Raw genomic sequence first — 15,015 nt, 5'->3', positions numbered from 1 at the left:
TTGCATCAAAATATTTACCTAAAGCCTCAGCACCCCACTAAGCTCTTTTTAAGAATAAATATCAATCATGAGGTTGATATTACTATGAATGCTTTTGAATGTCAACCAATATGTATGTATATATGCATGCGTCTTGACTTGCAGTGCAGGTTTCAGGGTACAAGATGACAAAATTAGGGTATATGAGAAAGTTCTGGACATATTTTGAAGTGTTCATTATGTGGATTTAGGTCTGAACTATTTCTAAAGCTAAAAAACTCTAAAATGAATTCAAGCCATCATTGCTTTCTAAACAGAGACAGGGATGAGTGTTTGAATCTGACACATGCTTCAAATAAGTTTCTTGTTGAACCTGTATGTCTTGGAATCCCAATGGGACTGTACATTCTAAATATATGCTGTTGCCAGAGAGAGCCTGAATAATTATTTTCATCATATTCCAATAGTTTGCTCCTAAGTAAACTCTTTAAAAATTATTTCCTTACACTAGCTTGGTGTTTTTTCAACTTTGATATCTGTTCCCCTTTAATTTCCATTTGCTTTACAAGACAATCCAATTCACGTTCTAGGTCTTCACGAACTTCACAGTTTTGAGTTTCTTGTATTTGCTTCAAGAGTTCTTGATGTTCACTGTTAGAGACAAAGATATTTGACAATAGTATTGATATATTTAAACAACATTCCTCTTACATGTACTTCTGTAACATTGCACAAGTTTCGACTCCAGAAGGTCTCCTCACTAGAGAAAGAAAGCATGTTAAATCACTGATATACAACTAATACTTTTTATACTAAATATATACATATACATATATAATAAAATACAAAATTACCCAAACATTCAAATTTTTTCATTACTTAATTTTCCTTCTACTCTGAGCCTGCAGCTAGTTTACTCATTTTGTTACCTCACAACCATTTATCTCATAAGACTGAAGAAATAAGCACCTGAGTGTGCTGGTACTGCAGCATCATGCACAATGGGAATTTGGAATGTGAAGATTAAAGAGCCTACTAAAGTAAATAGCAGGCCACACAACACCAACACACACACACACACACACACACACACACACACACTCTAGATTGCCTCTCAGAGTGAGAGCGCTTAACATAATTCAGAAAAACTTGTTTTACAACCACTAATGAAAGTTATAGTGCTTTTGTCAAAACAAAACAATCAAGTAAAATTAAGAATTCTACTGGGAAAAATTAACTGCATGGTTTGTTGCTACTGGCAATTACTGTTCCAAACATTTCACTCTATGAACTAATGAGAGAAAACTAGTTTAGAGCTCCCTAATTCATGGAGTAAAGCTATATATTAATTACAAAGGATAAGAACGTTTTACAGTTAGACGTTATTGATCAACAAGCTCTTTATGGCAAAGGGTCATGCCTTCTTTTATATTTTAATACAATGCCTAGCACAAAGTGAGCACAACTAAAAATGAATAATTATTTCTTCTCTTCATAAATTCCTCCAGCTTAAATTGCTACTCTAAAACAAATATTTTCTCTGATTGGCACACAACTAATAAGGGAGTTATAGCTAGAGCTTTGTGAAGAAGAGATTCTGCAAACAGCTTAGATTAATCAATTCCACATGTCCTGAAATGAGGACCAACAGCTATTTCAGTATGATTTCTAAGATAGGAATTTTAAAATGCTATGTTGATTCAAAACACATATACTATTTACAAGGATTATATGGACACCAGCAGAACATCTAGTCTCCAACCCATGCAGTTGTCCTTGCCGAACTAATGGCCCGTTCATCTCAGGCCTCTTGTCAGTTACAATAAGGTCAAAGCTGGCAACACCCCTACAGCACTGTGGTTTACTCTTCTAGGTATCTGATAAAAGGTTTCTCCAAAAGGAAACCTACCATTTTGCTGTGTAGCTCTGAGGATAAAGATATCCTTCAGGCCTTATTTTAGATAGCCTGATGTACTAATAATCATAAGTGCAGCTTTATAAAAAAAAAAAAAAAATTAAAAGCCCCCAAAAAGTACAAAAAGAACCTCCACTATCTGCTCATGAGGCTCTTTAAATGCAAGGGCTACTGCAAGATCCACCCAAACCCCACTCCCCAAATATTTTTAGATCCAAACATAGTAGAGTACAACCTCCAAATAGCCCTCACATGGCTGCAGCTTGCAGCCATTTTTACTGAAAGCATCACAGTCTTTTTATCCTTTGGGAGAGAATACACAGATACATACTTACAAGCTCATTTGGCCTAGCTCATCTTGTATCGCCAGCAAAAGGTCAGATAGATTATCAGTGACAGAAGAAGATGTGGAACAAGAGGATGCAGATTTGCAAGCAGTAGTTCGTCTAGAAATCCTGTGTTCATCTGCTTCTACACACCGTGACAAGACACATGGACTACGATGTTTCATAATATGTAAGACACTTTGTACATTTGCACTAACAGAATGGCTGGAGCTGGCAGACTTGAGAGAGGAGAAAAGGAAAACTTCTGTAAGCAGCTATAACGAAGGGAATCAATGGAAGAACGTTCATTTAAAAAGAACGTGGCCACACGTTTAAATGAGAATCTAATAGGGCTCACCTTCCCAGCCACAAAAGGCAGCATCCCAGCCTTTAGGCAAAATTGTGGAGGATGTACTTTCTTCAGAGCAGATTTTTTCTGACAGACAGTAGACAGAAGACATGTTTGCCTAACAGTGCAACCTTAAAATTATTCTTTCAAATTAGACTGTAAACTCTTGGAAGCAAGGGCTGTTTTTGTTCCGTGTTTGTGCAGTGTCTAGCACAACAAGGTCCTGCTCCAGGACTTTGGCTTCTAAGTGCTACCACAATACAAATAATAAAGAAGAGCATAATCCAAATATTTTGTCAACAAGCCTTCCCCACCCATCCCCAGTGAGAACAAGTCTGAGCTACACTTCAGCAACAAATCATTCCATACAAAAGCAATGCTCCATAACAGCCAGTGAAATAGGCAGTCTCGAGTCATCTCCTTTAATGGGTATTAAAGTTTTCCTACTTCTCCCAAATACAGAAGAATTTCCAATAAGACTGAGATCTAGTACACAGTTAATCTGACAATTCAGTAGTAGATTATGATTAGAGAAATTTAGCACCACCTATGTGGCATTTAACAGACTCAGTTTTACAAGTCATGTCATTTTAGTAGACCTGTAATGCCTGTGGATGAAAAGAATGCAGCGGGTGAAGTTCATCTTGACTTCAGTAGGACACTTTCTATAGCATCTCAAAAAAAGTCCTAGTTCAAGTGGTCTTGAAAGTAAATTCAAAAATCAACTAAGGGACCATAAACACAGGCCAGTGAAATGGCCATGCATAGTTTAAAGTTATGCTGGAGTAGGCAAGTTTTCTATTTTAAAACTAGGCATTACCACACTAGACATATTTTATTTATCTAAAGAGAGGGGAAAACAGCATGTTATATTTCCAGAGTAAAATGACAGAGTACAGAGAGCCAACAGAACCCCACCCACCACCACATTTCCAGTAGCATCCCTATCACTCCATGAATGAGATGCTACAAAAATAAGAGAGGCATGTTAGAGACATTATCACTCTGCAAATGACAAACTTGCATGTTACTTTTGCAATTTTCTTTTTCCGGCTTTTCTTTGTTGGTTCGTTTTGAGAGGACACTGAAGACGTTAACATTCTATTGATCTCAAGTCCAGTTTGAAGCTATAGTAATGAGAAAAAAGTATTTAATATCAAAAGTTTTTAAATAGCACAGATTAATTCTCTCTTTCACATGTCGAAGATTCAATTAGATGCATTACTCACTGAAATCTCTGGGAGGCATGAGGATTATAAAAGGGGATATTGAAATGGAATATGATTCAGGATGTCATGGTATCAAATATACCTAGCAATCTCCAAGACAGCGTTGCAATTTCCAAACCCAAGTACAGCAACTGTATCTCTTGGACTACCACAATTAATTCATAGATAATGCTGCAGTGAGCTGAGGATATGGCCATTTAAAGTGGGAAGAGGTTTGGACAACATAGGAACAGACATATTGGGTCACCAATGGTCCATCTAGACCAGTGTCCTGTCTTCCAACAGTGGCTGGAGCCAGATGCTTCGGAACAAACAAGCAGAATAGGGCAATTAAAGTGATCCATCACCTGTTATGCAATATTTAGCATCAGTCCCATTGTCCAAGCCAGGGTTTTTTCTAGGGATTACTTTACAATTACTGTTGTCTATACAAAAGATTAATGTAATAAGGCAAGCATCAGAGGCGTAGTCATGTTAGTCTGGATCTGTAAAAAGCAACAAAGAGTCCTGTGGCACCTTAAAGACTAACAGATGTATTGGAGCATAAGCTTTCGTGGGTGAATACCACTGAAATCGTAATAAGGCAGTTAACATTCATCCCTTAAAAGGACGAGGGCTCTGTGTTTGCACATATAAACAAACCTGGCTAAAAGATGTGGTAGAACTATCATCAGCTCAAACTACCCCAGCCAGATACTTCATTGAGCGTGAATCAGGAGAAGTCATGGCACCTGACCTGTAACAGAGAAGGTTTCCCACCCCAGAATCAACTCTGATAGCTCCTGGATTATGGTAAAATCTGACTAGTAGTCAGCATAGTGATCACACTGGTGCACCAGAGTCCTTTCTTGCACTGATGGAGTTTCTCTGCAGTGGCACTTCAGACAAAGTAATTGCTCTCGGCAAGCTCTGTATTATATATTTTTTGATAAAGTCAGACATGCACAGCCGGCTCTCTGCTTATGTGGTGGCAAAACCAGTTAAGAGAGAGACCCAGAGGATTGTGTTTTGGGCTGTGGCATTCAGCTAAGTTCTGGAGGTATTGGGGTAATTCTACAGTTCCTGACTGATGGAAGCCAGTGAGGTTGTGTTGGAACTGCTGCAGGAGGTGACTGCAATGGTGAAAATGGGTAAGGAGCTAGCTTCTCTTATTGTAAAACACTGTATTATATATAAAAAACATGGGAGGTAATTGTCTTGCTCTGCTTAGCACTGGTGACGCCTCAGCTGGAGTACTGTGTCCAATTCTGAGTGCCACATTTTAGAGAAGACGTAGATAAACTAGAGTGTCTAGAGGAGAGCAACAAAAAATGACAAAAAAGTTTAAAAACCTGATTTATGTGGAGAGGTTAAAAAAAGTGAACATGTTTAGTCTCGAGATAAGATGACTGAGGTGGGACCGGATAAACAGCCTTCAAATCTGTTAAGGGGTGTTATAAAGAGGACAGTGATCATTTGTTATGTGTTGTCCACTGAAAGTAGGATAAAATGTAATGGGCGTAATCTGGAGCAAGGAAGATATAGATTAGATATTAGGAAAAACCTCTATAACTATACAGGTAGTTAAGTTCTAGAATAGGCTTTCAAGGGAGGTTGGACAAACACCTGATAGGGATGGTCTAGGTGTACTTGGTCCTATTTCAGCACAGGGGGCTGGACTAGATGACCTCTTGAGGTCACTTCCAGATCTACATTTCTGTAATTGTTACGTCCTTGCAACGCAAGAGTTGAAGAGTAAGTATTCTTCTACAGTAAATTCCCAAAAGAATTGCCCTCTTTCAAAACGGCTGCTACCTAGTATAGTTCTCAATGAGAGTGAGGCTATGACTGCCCATAGCTAACATGCCCTCTTTTAAAATGGCTACTGTCTCTCAGTATTCCTAGTGTGAGTAAAATCAAGCTGCACTCAGGGAAGATGGTGGCCCTGGCAGCAAAAGCAGTTCTTCACAGAATTCTCTATAATTTTTCAGACTCTGATGAAGAAATTTTTTATTTAATAGTGAAAAAAATGAATCTTACAAAGAAAAAGGTCTAAGTGTAGACAAATGTATAGGATTTAAGTGAGTTTTACCATATGGAAAGTTGAAGGTCTCTGTGTTACTCCATTAAGATAGTTCAGGACTAAAAGTTTAACTTAGGATGCTAAGTTACTTAATTGACCCATTTTATAATTAAACTAACTTCTTATAAATTCTCAGAAAATTCATTGTTTATTCAAAGAGAATGTACTCTACTTCTGAGGAGAATGTGCTGTATTCTTCATGCAATTAAAAAAAAAAAAAAAGGTTTAAATCCCTGCTCTAAGTGCAAAACACAACTCAGCCTTACCTACGGAGCTGATGTGCTAGAAGAAGCCAAATATGCATAAAAATATAAACCTCTCTAAGCAAAGCTTATTTTGGAGTTGTCATGTTAGCGTTACAGAATTTTCCCCAGCTAATAAACAGGTTATAAAAAGTGTCTTGAATAGCGACAGTATTTCCTCAGTGATAAATCAAGTAATTTGGTTATCCTACCTGAGCAGCTTTATCTTGTATTAACTTACGCTGATGCTCTTCTTCACGAAGCTTTTCCTCCAGTTGCTTGATCTTGTCCTGAAACAGAACACAAGTATGGTTAGTCACATTTAAGGCTGGCCCAGTGAATCAGAATTGGCAACCACTTTGCAATTTAGTAATTGACTATAACAAGATTGAAAGAATCTCGAAAAGCAGGCTTAAATTGCTCAGATTTATAGGAAATGAAGTCTGAGGTAGAAGGCAAAGTGAATGTTGAGATCTTATACTCCTCTGCTGAGCTACAGTTGATAAATGGTCTGTGTATTTTAGCACAATTGGCAACCATGGCACAAAGAAATTTGAAATGAACTGTAACCGCACATGGTCATGTTATGCTTGCTTACTTCTGCAGTTCTCTGTGTATTGCTAAGTCTGAAGCACTCTTTTTCTAGGATTTCAAGCTTTTCAAGTTTTGCATGGAGCTCCATATGATTCTGATCTTTTTCCTTTTGAAGCGGAGTCTGGAAAGAATAAGCAAAAGTTGAATTTGACAGCTGATAAAATAGTTTGACACACCAAGAAATCTCTCACCACCCTGAACTTTGTTTAAATAGTTTACAATTTTAAGTATTAAGTTCAGTGCTATGAAAAATGGCAGACAGACAAAGCAGGGTTCAGTTTTCACCACTGTCAGAAGTCGATAAAGTATATGTAGGAACTGAAGAGAAACAGTCAGATGAAAAAAGAGTCCCAATTCAATTACATCACATAATTGCAAACAACTAAAAACTGGCAAATTTCGTAAGTGCTTGCATAAAAATGCTAGAAGTCTCAAGATTAAGATGGGTGAACTGAGTGCCTGATAATTAAATGAGGATATTGATATAATAGGCATCAGAGAAGATTGGTGGAACAATGACAATCAATGGAACACTAAAATACCAGGGTATGTACTTTGTAGGTATATACAGAGTAGGTCATGCTGGTGGGGGAGTGGCACTATATGTGAAAGAAAGCATAGAGTCAAATATAGTAAAAATCTTAAATGAATCAAACTGTACCATAGAATCTCTATGGAGAGAAACTCCATGCTTGAATAATAAGAGTATACCAGTAGGAATATATTACTGATCATCTGACTAGGATGGTGATATTGAAATGCTCAGGGAGATTAGAGAAACTATAAGAACAGAAAAGTCAATAATAATGGGAGATTTCAACTATCCCCCTGTTGACTGGGTACCTTTCACCTCAGGACAGGATGCAGAGATAAATTTTCTAGACACTATTAATGACTGTCTCTAGTAGCAGCTAGCTCAGGAACCCATCAAAGGGAGAGGAAATTCTTGATTTAGTCCTAAGTGGAGTACAGGATCTGGTCCAAGAGGTGAATATAGTTGAACTGCTCAGTAACAGTGATCATAATATAATTAAATTTAACATCTTTGTGGAAGGGAAAATACCAAAGAAGCTCACCATGGTAGCATTTCATAAAGGGGAACTACACAAAAATGAAGAAGCTAGTTAAACAGAAATTAAAAGATACAGTCACAAGAATGAAATGCCTGCAAGCTGCATGGAAACTCATTAAAAATACCATAATAAAAGTTCAAATGAAATGTATATCCCAAATTAAAGAACATAGAGGACCAAAAAATGTGGCTAAACAGAGTAAAAGCAGCAGTTAGAGGCAAAAAGGCATCCTTTAAAATTTGGAAGTCAAATCCTACTGAGGAAAATAGAAAAGAGCATAAACTCTGGACAGGCAAATGTAAAAGTATAATTAGGAAGGCCAAAAAAGAATTTGAAGAGCAACTAGCAGGAGACTCAAAAACTAACAGCAAATTTTTTTAAGTACATCAGAAGCCTGCCAAACAATCAACCAGTAGGGCCACCGAACGATCAAGCTGCTAAAGGAGCACTCGGGGAAGACAAGACCATTGAGGAGAAGCTTAATGAATTCTTTGCATCAGTACTGCAGAGGATATGAGCGATTTTCTCACTCCTCAGCCATCCTTTTTAGGTGAAAAATCTGAGGAACTGACCCAGATTGAGGTGTTTTTGGAATAGATTGATTAAACAAACAGTAATAAGTAACCAGAACCAGATGGTATTCACTCAAAAGTTCTGAATGAACTCAAATATGAAATTGCAGAACTGCTAACTGTGCTATGTAACCTATCCCTTAAATCTATAAACAGATGGCTAGAGGATAGTTAATTTCACACCAAATTTTTTTAAAAAGGTTCTAAAGGTGATCCTGGCAATTACAAGATGGTACGCCTAATTTCAGGACCAGGCAAATTGGTTGAAACTATAGTTAAGATAGTCAAGATAGTTTAGACCAAAGCAGACTGTGAAGAACTTCAAAAAGATCTCACAAAACTAAGTGATTGGGCAACAAAATGGCAAATGAAATTTAATGTGGATAAATGTAAAGTAATGCACATTGGAAAAAATAACCCCAACTATACATACAATATGATGGGGGCTAATTTAGCTACAACTAATCCAGAAAGAGATCTTGGGGTCATTGTGGATAATTCTCTGAAGATGTCCATGCAGTGTGCAGTGGCAGTCAAGAAAGCAAACAGGATGTTACAAATCATTCAAAAAGGGATAGAGAATAAGATGGAGAATATCTTATTGCCATTATATAAATCCATGGTACGCCCACATCTTGAATACTGCATACGGATGTGGTCTCCTCTGTACCTTTTCTAATGCTAGTATATCTTTTTTGAGATGAGAAGGGCAACTAAAATAATTAGGGGGTTGGAACGGGTCCCATATGAGGAGAGATTAAAAAGGCTAGGACTTTTCATCTTGGAAAAAAGAGGAGACTAAGGGGGGATATGATAGAGGTATATAAAATCATGAGTGGTGTGGAGAAAGTGAATAAGGAACAGCTATTTACTTGTTCCCATAATATAAGAACTAGAGACCACCAAATGAAATTAATGGGCAGCAGCTTTAAAACAAATAAAAAGAGGCAGTTCTTCACACAGCGCAGTCAACCTGTGAAACTCCTTACCTGAGGAGGTTGTGAAGGCTAGGACTATAACAGGGTTTAAAAGAGAACTAGATGAATTCATGGAGGTTAAGTCCATTAATGGCTATTAGCTAGGATGGGTAAGGAATGGTGTCCCTAGACTCTGTTTGTCAGAGGGTGGAGATGGATGGCAGGAAAGAGAGAGATCACTTGATCATTACCTGTTAGGTTCATTCCTTCTGGGGCACCTGGAAATGGCCACTGTCAGCCGACAGGATACTGGGCTGGACGGACCTTTGGTCTGACCCAGTATGGCCATTCTTATGTTAGTGTAGAACAGAATTATCAGACACACAGATGAACACGATTTGTTGGGCAAGAGTCAACACGGCTTGTGTAAAGGGAAATCATGCCTCAATCAGTCTATTAGAATTCTTTGAGGGGGTCAAACAAACAAATGTGAACAAAGGTGATCCAAAGCATAGACTATACATGGACTTTCAGAAAGCCTTTGATGAGGTCCCTCGCCAAAGGCTCTTAATCAAAATAAGCAGTCATGGGATAAGAGAAAGGTCCTCTCATGGACCAGCAACTGGTTAAAAGAGAGGAAACAAAGGGTAGGAATAATTGGCCAGTTTTCAGAATGGAGAGAGATAAAGAGAGGTGTCACCCAAGGATCTGCACTGGGACTAGTATTATTCAACATATTCATAAGTGATCTGGAAAAGGGGGGTAAACAAACAGTGAGGTAGCGAAATTTGCAACTACTCAAGATAGTTAAATCCAAAGCAGACTGTGAAGAGTTATATAGGGATCTTAGTAAACTGGGTGACTGAGTAACAAAATGGCAGATGAAATTCAATGTTGATAAATGCAAAGTAATGCACATTGGAAAACAATCTCAACCATACATCCAAAATGATGGGAGCTAAATTAGCTGTTATCATTCAAGAAAGATCTTGGAGTCAGTGTGGATAGTTCTTTGAAAACACCTGCACAGTATACAGGAGGATGTACACTGTACAGCAGCAGTCAAAAAAGGTAACAATGTTAGGACCCATTAGGAAAGGGATATAGAATAAGACAGATAATATAATACTGCTATATAAATCTATGGTACAACTACACCTTGAACACTGCATGCAGTCCTGATGAGCCCATCTCAAAAAAAGGTATATTAGAACTGGAAAAGGTACAGAGACAGGCAACAAAAATTATTAGGAGTATGGAACAGCTTCCATAGGAGAGCTTAAAAAGACTGAAACTTTTTACTTTGGAAGAAAGATGACTAAAGGGGGATATGACAGTGGCCTACAAAATCATGAATGGTGTGGAGAAAGTAAGTGTTGGTTACTCTTCGACATAACACATGAACCAGGAGTCAGCCAATGAAATTAATAGGCAGCATGTTTGAAACAAACAAAAGGAAGTGCTTCTTCATACAACACAACACACAGTCAACCTGTGGAAACTCATTGCCATGGGATGTGGCGAAGGCCAAAACTACAAGTGGGTTCAAAAAAGAATTAGCTAAGTTTATGGAGGCTAGGTCTATCAATGGCTATTAGCCAAGATGGTCCAGGGTGAACACCCTTGCTCTGGATGTCCTAAACCTCTAACTAACTGTCAGACGTGGACAACAGGGGATGGATCACTCAGTAATTGCCCTGTTCTGTTCTCTGAAGCATCTGGCACCAAACACTGTCTGAACACAGGGTACTGGGGTAGATGGACCACTGGTCTGACCCAGTATGGTCATTATGTTAGTTTGCCCACAGAGCGTGAAAGCAGCAACAAGCCTAGCTTCCCTAGGGTTGAGCTGCTGCTGAACCTCAGCCAGAACCACCACCAACTAAACCATGCAGTTGGAAGAGGCAATTGTCTAGGGCACTGAAATATTAGAGGCAGCAAGTATTCAATATCTGGGTGTGCGCATAAACTATGATTACCTAGGTAATCATTACTAGAGTCAGCCTGGACCTGGAGGAATAGGAAAATAGTGGTCACATTGTAAAGTGGCCAGAGAATGCATGAGCAAAGTGCCTGTCAACAAAGGTCTCAACTGGCATGTTCCCTTCTGCCTCCCACCTCCTAAATGTCAAACTTGTGTAATAGAGTTTAGCATTCCTTTACACAGTTCAGCCACTACATGGCACTGTGTGTAAAATACCTTATTTACACTAGCCTCAGCCATACCTGGCAGAGCATTAATGGATCTTACAACAAACACAACTGGTGTGTACCTTGCACAGATGCAAGCTCTGCAGCCAGTCCATATCTGATATAGGAACATGCCATGGTATCAGAAGCAAACTAGGACAGAAGAGAACAGAAGGAACAAAGCAACAAAGGTTGCAGGATCTCATCAACATACCACTCTTCAGTGCCCCAGAGAACTTCAGCTTTGACAAACCTCCACAATGGACAGACAGTAAGAATTCTGAATTACAAAATTCTGAATTGCACAAAAGCTCCACTGGGAAACTGGAGATATAGCAGGATCTTTTAGTTTAGGCTATGGAGAAGCAGTCAGAGCATCTCTTTATATCCTTTGACTTTACAGAAGACAGTCACAAAGATGACTATGAAATGGTTCTGGCTGTTTGACACCTTAGAGAAATGCGCTTTTTTCCCCCCCAACCAGCAAATTCAAGAACCAGGGGAAGATTTTGACTGTTTTATAAGAGCTCTGCATACATTGGCTGAAAACTGATTTTGGGAATACAAAAACACCCACAAGAAAATATCAGACAAATTATTGGGTTAAGAGATACAGATGCCCCCCAGGTTAAACAAACCCAACTTATGCAAATCCACACTTTACAGAAAAAGTTCCATAAGCTAGAAATAGGACAGAGGGGTTGTTTTTTTGTTTGGGGGTGAGGGGACGTAATTGTCAGGTATACGTTTCCAATTTACGCAAAATTTGAGTTACGCAAGGTGTTCCGGAACAGAACACAACGCCTACATAAGTCGGGAAGTGTCTGTAAAAATCTTTCACAGCAGATATATAGGAAAAACAGAACACCAGGTAGAAGCAACTTGAAATCCCTGAAACTAGCTTAGAAACGATAAGACAGACACTTGAATGTTCAAAGTATTACCATAAAGCCCCCAACGCAAGGAGAGAGAAATCCCCCAGGCTAAAAAGGGACAAATTCCAAACCTACATGCACAAGGTGTGGAAAAAGTCATATCCCAAGAGATGATGCATGTCCAACCAGAGGCACATGCTAAATGCATGAATATGATCATTTTGCAGCTGTTTGTCACACCAAAGAAGTCAGGGAGTTGGCTGATATGACAGACAATCAAGAGCCATTGTTTCTGGGATCTAGAACTCGTGGCAACAGAGAACCTGCCTGGAGAGTGAAAGTGAATACTCATGGCAAAACTATTGACTTGAAAATTGACTCAGGAGCAATACTCTCAGAAGGCCCTTACAATCACCTTCAACCTCTCACACAGCTGAAGTAATCTGACACCACTCTGAATAACCCTGGAGGTATTCTGAACTGCATGGGCCAGTTTTACTACAGTGATAAAAGCTTTGCATTCAGAGTGTATATGTGATCAAAGAATCACAGACCAACAACCTTCTCAGCTGCAGTGTGGCAGCCATGATGGGCCTAGTTAGTAAAGTGGAAGAACTTGGTGGAATATTTGGTAATATTAGACTTTTGCAAGGAAATCCGCTACAAATAACCCTAAGAGACAATGCTGAATCATATAGTGTACATGAATCTCACAGAATTCCTATCCCATTACTACATAAAGTGGAAATTGAGTTAAAGAGAATGGAAGGGATTAGCACACTGAGAAAATCTCTGATCCAACAGCCTAGTACGCCCTAATGATAGCAGTAACAAAGAAAAATTGAAAAATATGGGTCTGCATGGATCTTAAAAGACTTAATGAAGCTATGGGAGAAAAATATATCCTCCCAACACTAGATGACTTCCTCCCGGAAGTGAAAGGAGCTATAGTAACCTCCGAGCTCGATGCCTCGAGCCGAAACTGGCAAATTCCTTTAGTCCAAGAAAGTGACCAACTGACTACATTTATCACACCCTTTGGGAGCTTTTGCTTGTGAAGATTACGTTTTGGTATTACCAATACACTTGAAATTTTCCAAAGAAAATGGCAGAACTGTTAGCTACAACTCCTATATGGATCTTCAATGGAAAAATATAACAAAAGTCCTAAGCCTAGTCAGTGAGCCTGGACTGAAGCTAAACAAAGGGAAAAAATGTGTTTATCACCTATCTCAAATCAAGGGCTTTGGGATAGACAAACAAAAATGGAATCACTCCTAGTCCTGAGAGAGCAAAAGCAATTCAAGCAATGCACCAACTAACACACCAGAACTGAGACGTATACTGGGGATGGTAAATTACCTTAGTCGATACCTACAGGACCTTTCTACAGTGACAAAACCACAGAATGAACTATTAAAGTCCAACACATCTTAGCTATCGTGGCCAAATCAAGACTTTGCCTCTAAAAAGGTCAAAGAAATTATCTCAGTGGCTCCTGTTCTCAAGTACTAAAATGTGAACAAACCTACAACGGTCAGTGAGGATGCAAGCAGCTATGGCCTAGGTGTATTTTTGCAACAACATGAGTGGAAGCCAGTTGTATCTTGTTCTCACACTCTCACTGAACAGAAAAACGATATGCACGGATTGAAAAGGAGTACCTGACAAATGTATGGGCATGAGTTTTATTAAACATATCTGTGTGGATTGAATTTGTTTATGCTAATAGATCATAAACTGCTTGTAACCCTCATCAATGGAAGAGGCCTGGCGTGATAAGGTTAACCCAATTGCTAAATATGTTCCTGGGAAAAATCTGGTAGTAGCAGACACTCTATCACAGAGCCCAGCATTGCACTCAGCTATGCATGAGCTGGAAGATAATGTAAAGGCATACGTGAAAGCTGTGGATGCATACAGACCAGTGTCAGAGCACACTACATCAGTTACAATAAGCAACCTCAACAGACATGCAACTTCAGCAAATTCTAAATTACTTTAGGGTCACCTGGACTAAGTACCTTAAGAACAAACACTAAGGAAATGACAAGAGACTACTCATGACTTTATAGTCCATGCACCCCAAAGGAAAGGCCATTTCATATTAATTCCAAATGAAAGAAGAGAAGAAAATCTTAATGTCCTTCATGGGTGAAGTTTAATGATTAATTAAATGCCAGTCAGCTTTGTGGCCAGGCATTAGCACGGATGTGAAAAATAAAGTTATTTTATGTGAACACTGCAGATCTAACAGACCAACACAATACAAAGAACCTTTAGTAACATCACCCCTATCAGAGAGGCCTTGGAAGAAACAAGCAGCAGATTTATGCAAACTCAGAGGACAACTGGTCACTATGGTCTATTGTGATGCTATAGGATTAAAATAGGACTATGCAGATCAGCGGTCCCCAACCTTTTTTGTCTGGCAGGTGCCAGATGACGAGGCACGGAGGACCGTGGCGGCGGACCAGCATCCGCTGAAATGCCGCCAAGCGGCAATGTCAATAGGTGTTGCCGCCAACAAGCAGCGTCATCCAGAGATATCACTGCCAAAATGCCGCCGAAAATCAGCAGCATTTTGGCGGCGACACCTCTGGATGATGCTGCTTGTCAGCGCCATTTCAGCAGATGCTCGTCCACTGGCCAGTACGCAGGCACACTTAGACACCCCGGCAGGCGCCGCATT

The 15,015-nt window shown here is 39.2% G+C and overlaps 1 protein-coding gene across 3 annotated transcripts in view; it reads right to left on the bottom strand.

Moving 5' to 3' along the window:
* The window catches only part of CEP57L1 (centrosomal protein 57 like 1), a 35,415-nt gene that overhangs the window by 1,248 nt on the left and 19,152 nt on the right, over window positions 1-15,015 (bottom strand). For 2 of the 3 annotated variants that reach the window (XM_030556078.1, XM_030556079.1), the window contains exons 5-10: window positions 6,701-6,817; window positions 6,315-6,392; window positions 3,601-3,696; window positions 2,579-2,656; window positions 2,230-2,459; window positions 486-630 (exon numbers count right to left, since the gene is read on the bottom strand). In XM_030556078.1, the coding sequence (XP_030411938.1) occupies window positions 486-630; window positions 2,230-2,459; window positions 2,579-2,656; window positions 3,601-3,696; window positions 6,315-6,392; window positions 6,701-6,817 (744 nt within the window). Of the gene's footprint in view, window positions 1-485; window positions 631-2,229; window positions 2,460-2,578; window positions 2,657-3,016; window positions 3,019-3,600; window positions 3,697-6,314; window positions 6,393-6,700; window positions 6,818-15,015 lie in introns of those variants that run through there. The other variant, XR_003999558.1, reaches the window with a different exon arrangement.

This window comes from Gopherus evgoodei, chromosome 3 (assembly GCF_007399415.2).
Source record: "Gopherus evgoodei ecotype Sinaloan lineage chromosome 3, rGopEvg1_v1.p, whole genome shotgun sequence".
Taxonomy (NCBI): Eukaryota; Metazoa; Chordata; order Testudines; family Testudinidae; genus Gopherus; species Gopherus evgoodei.
This window is presented reverse-complemented; position numbering and strand designations above follow the sequence as displayed.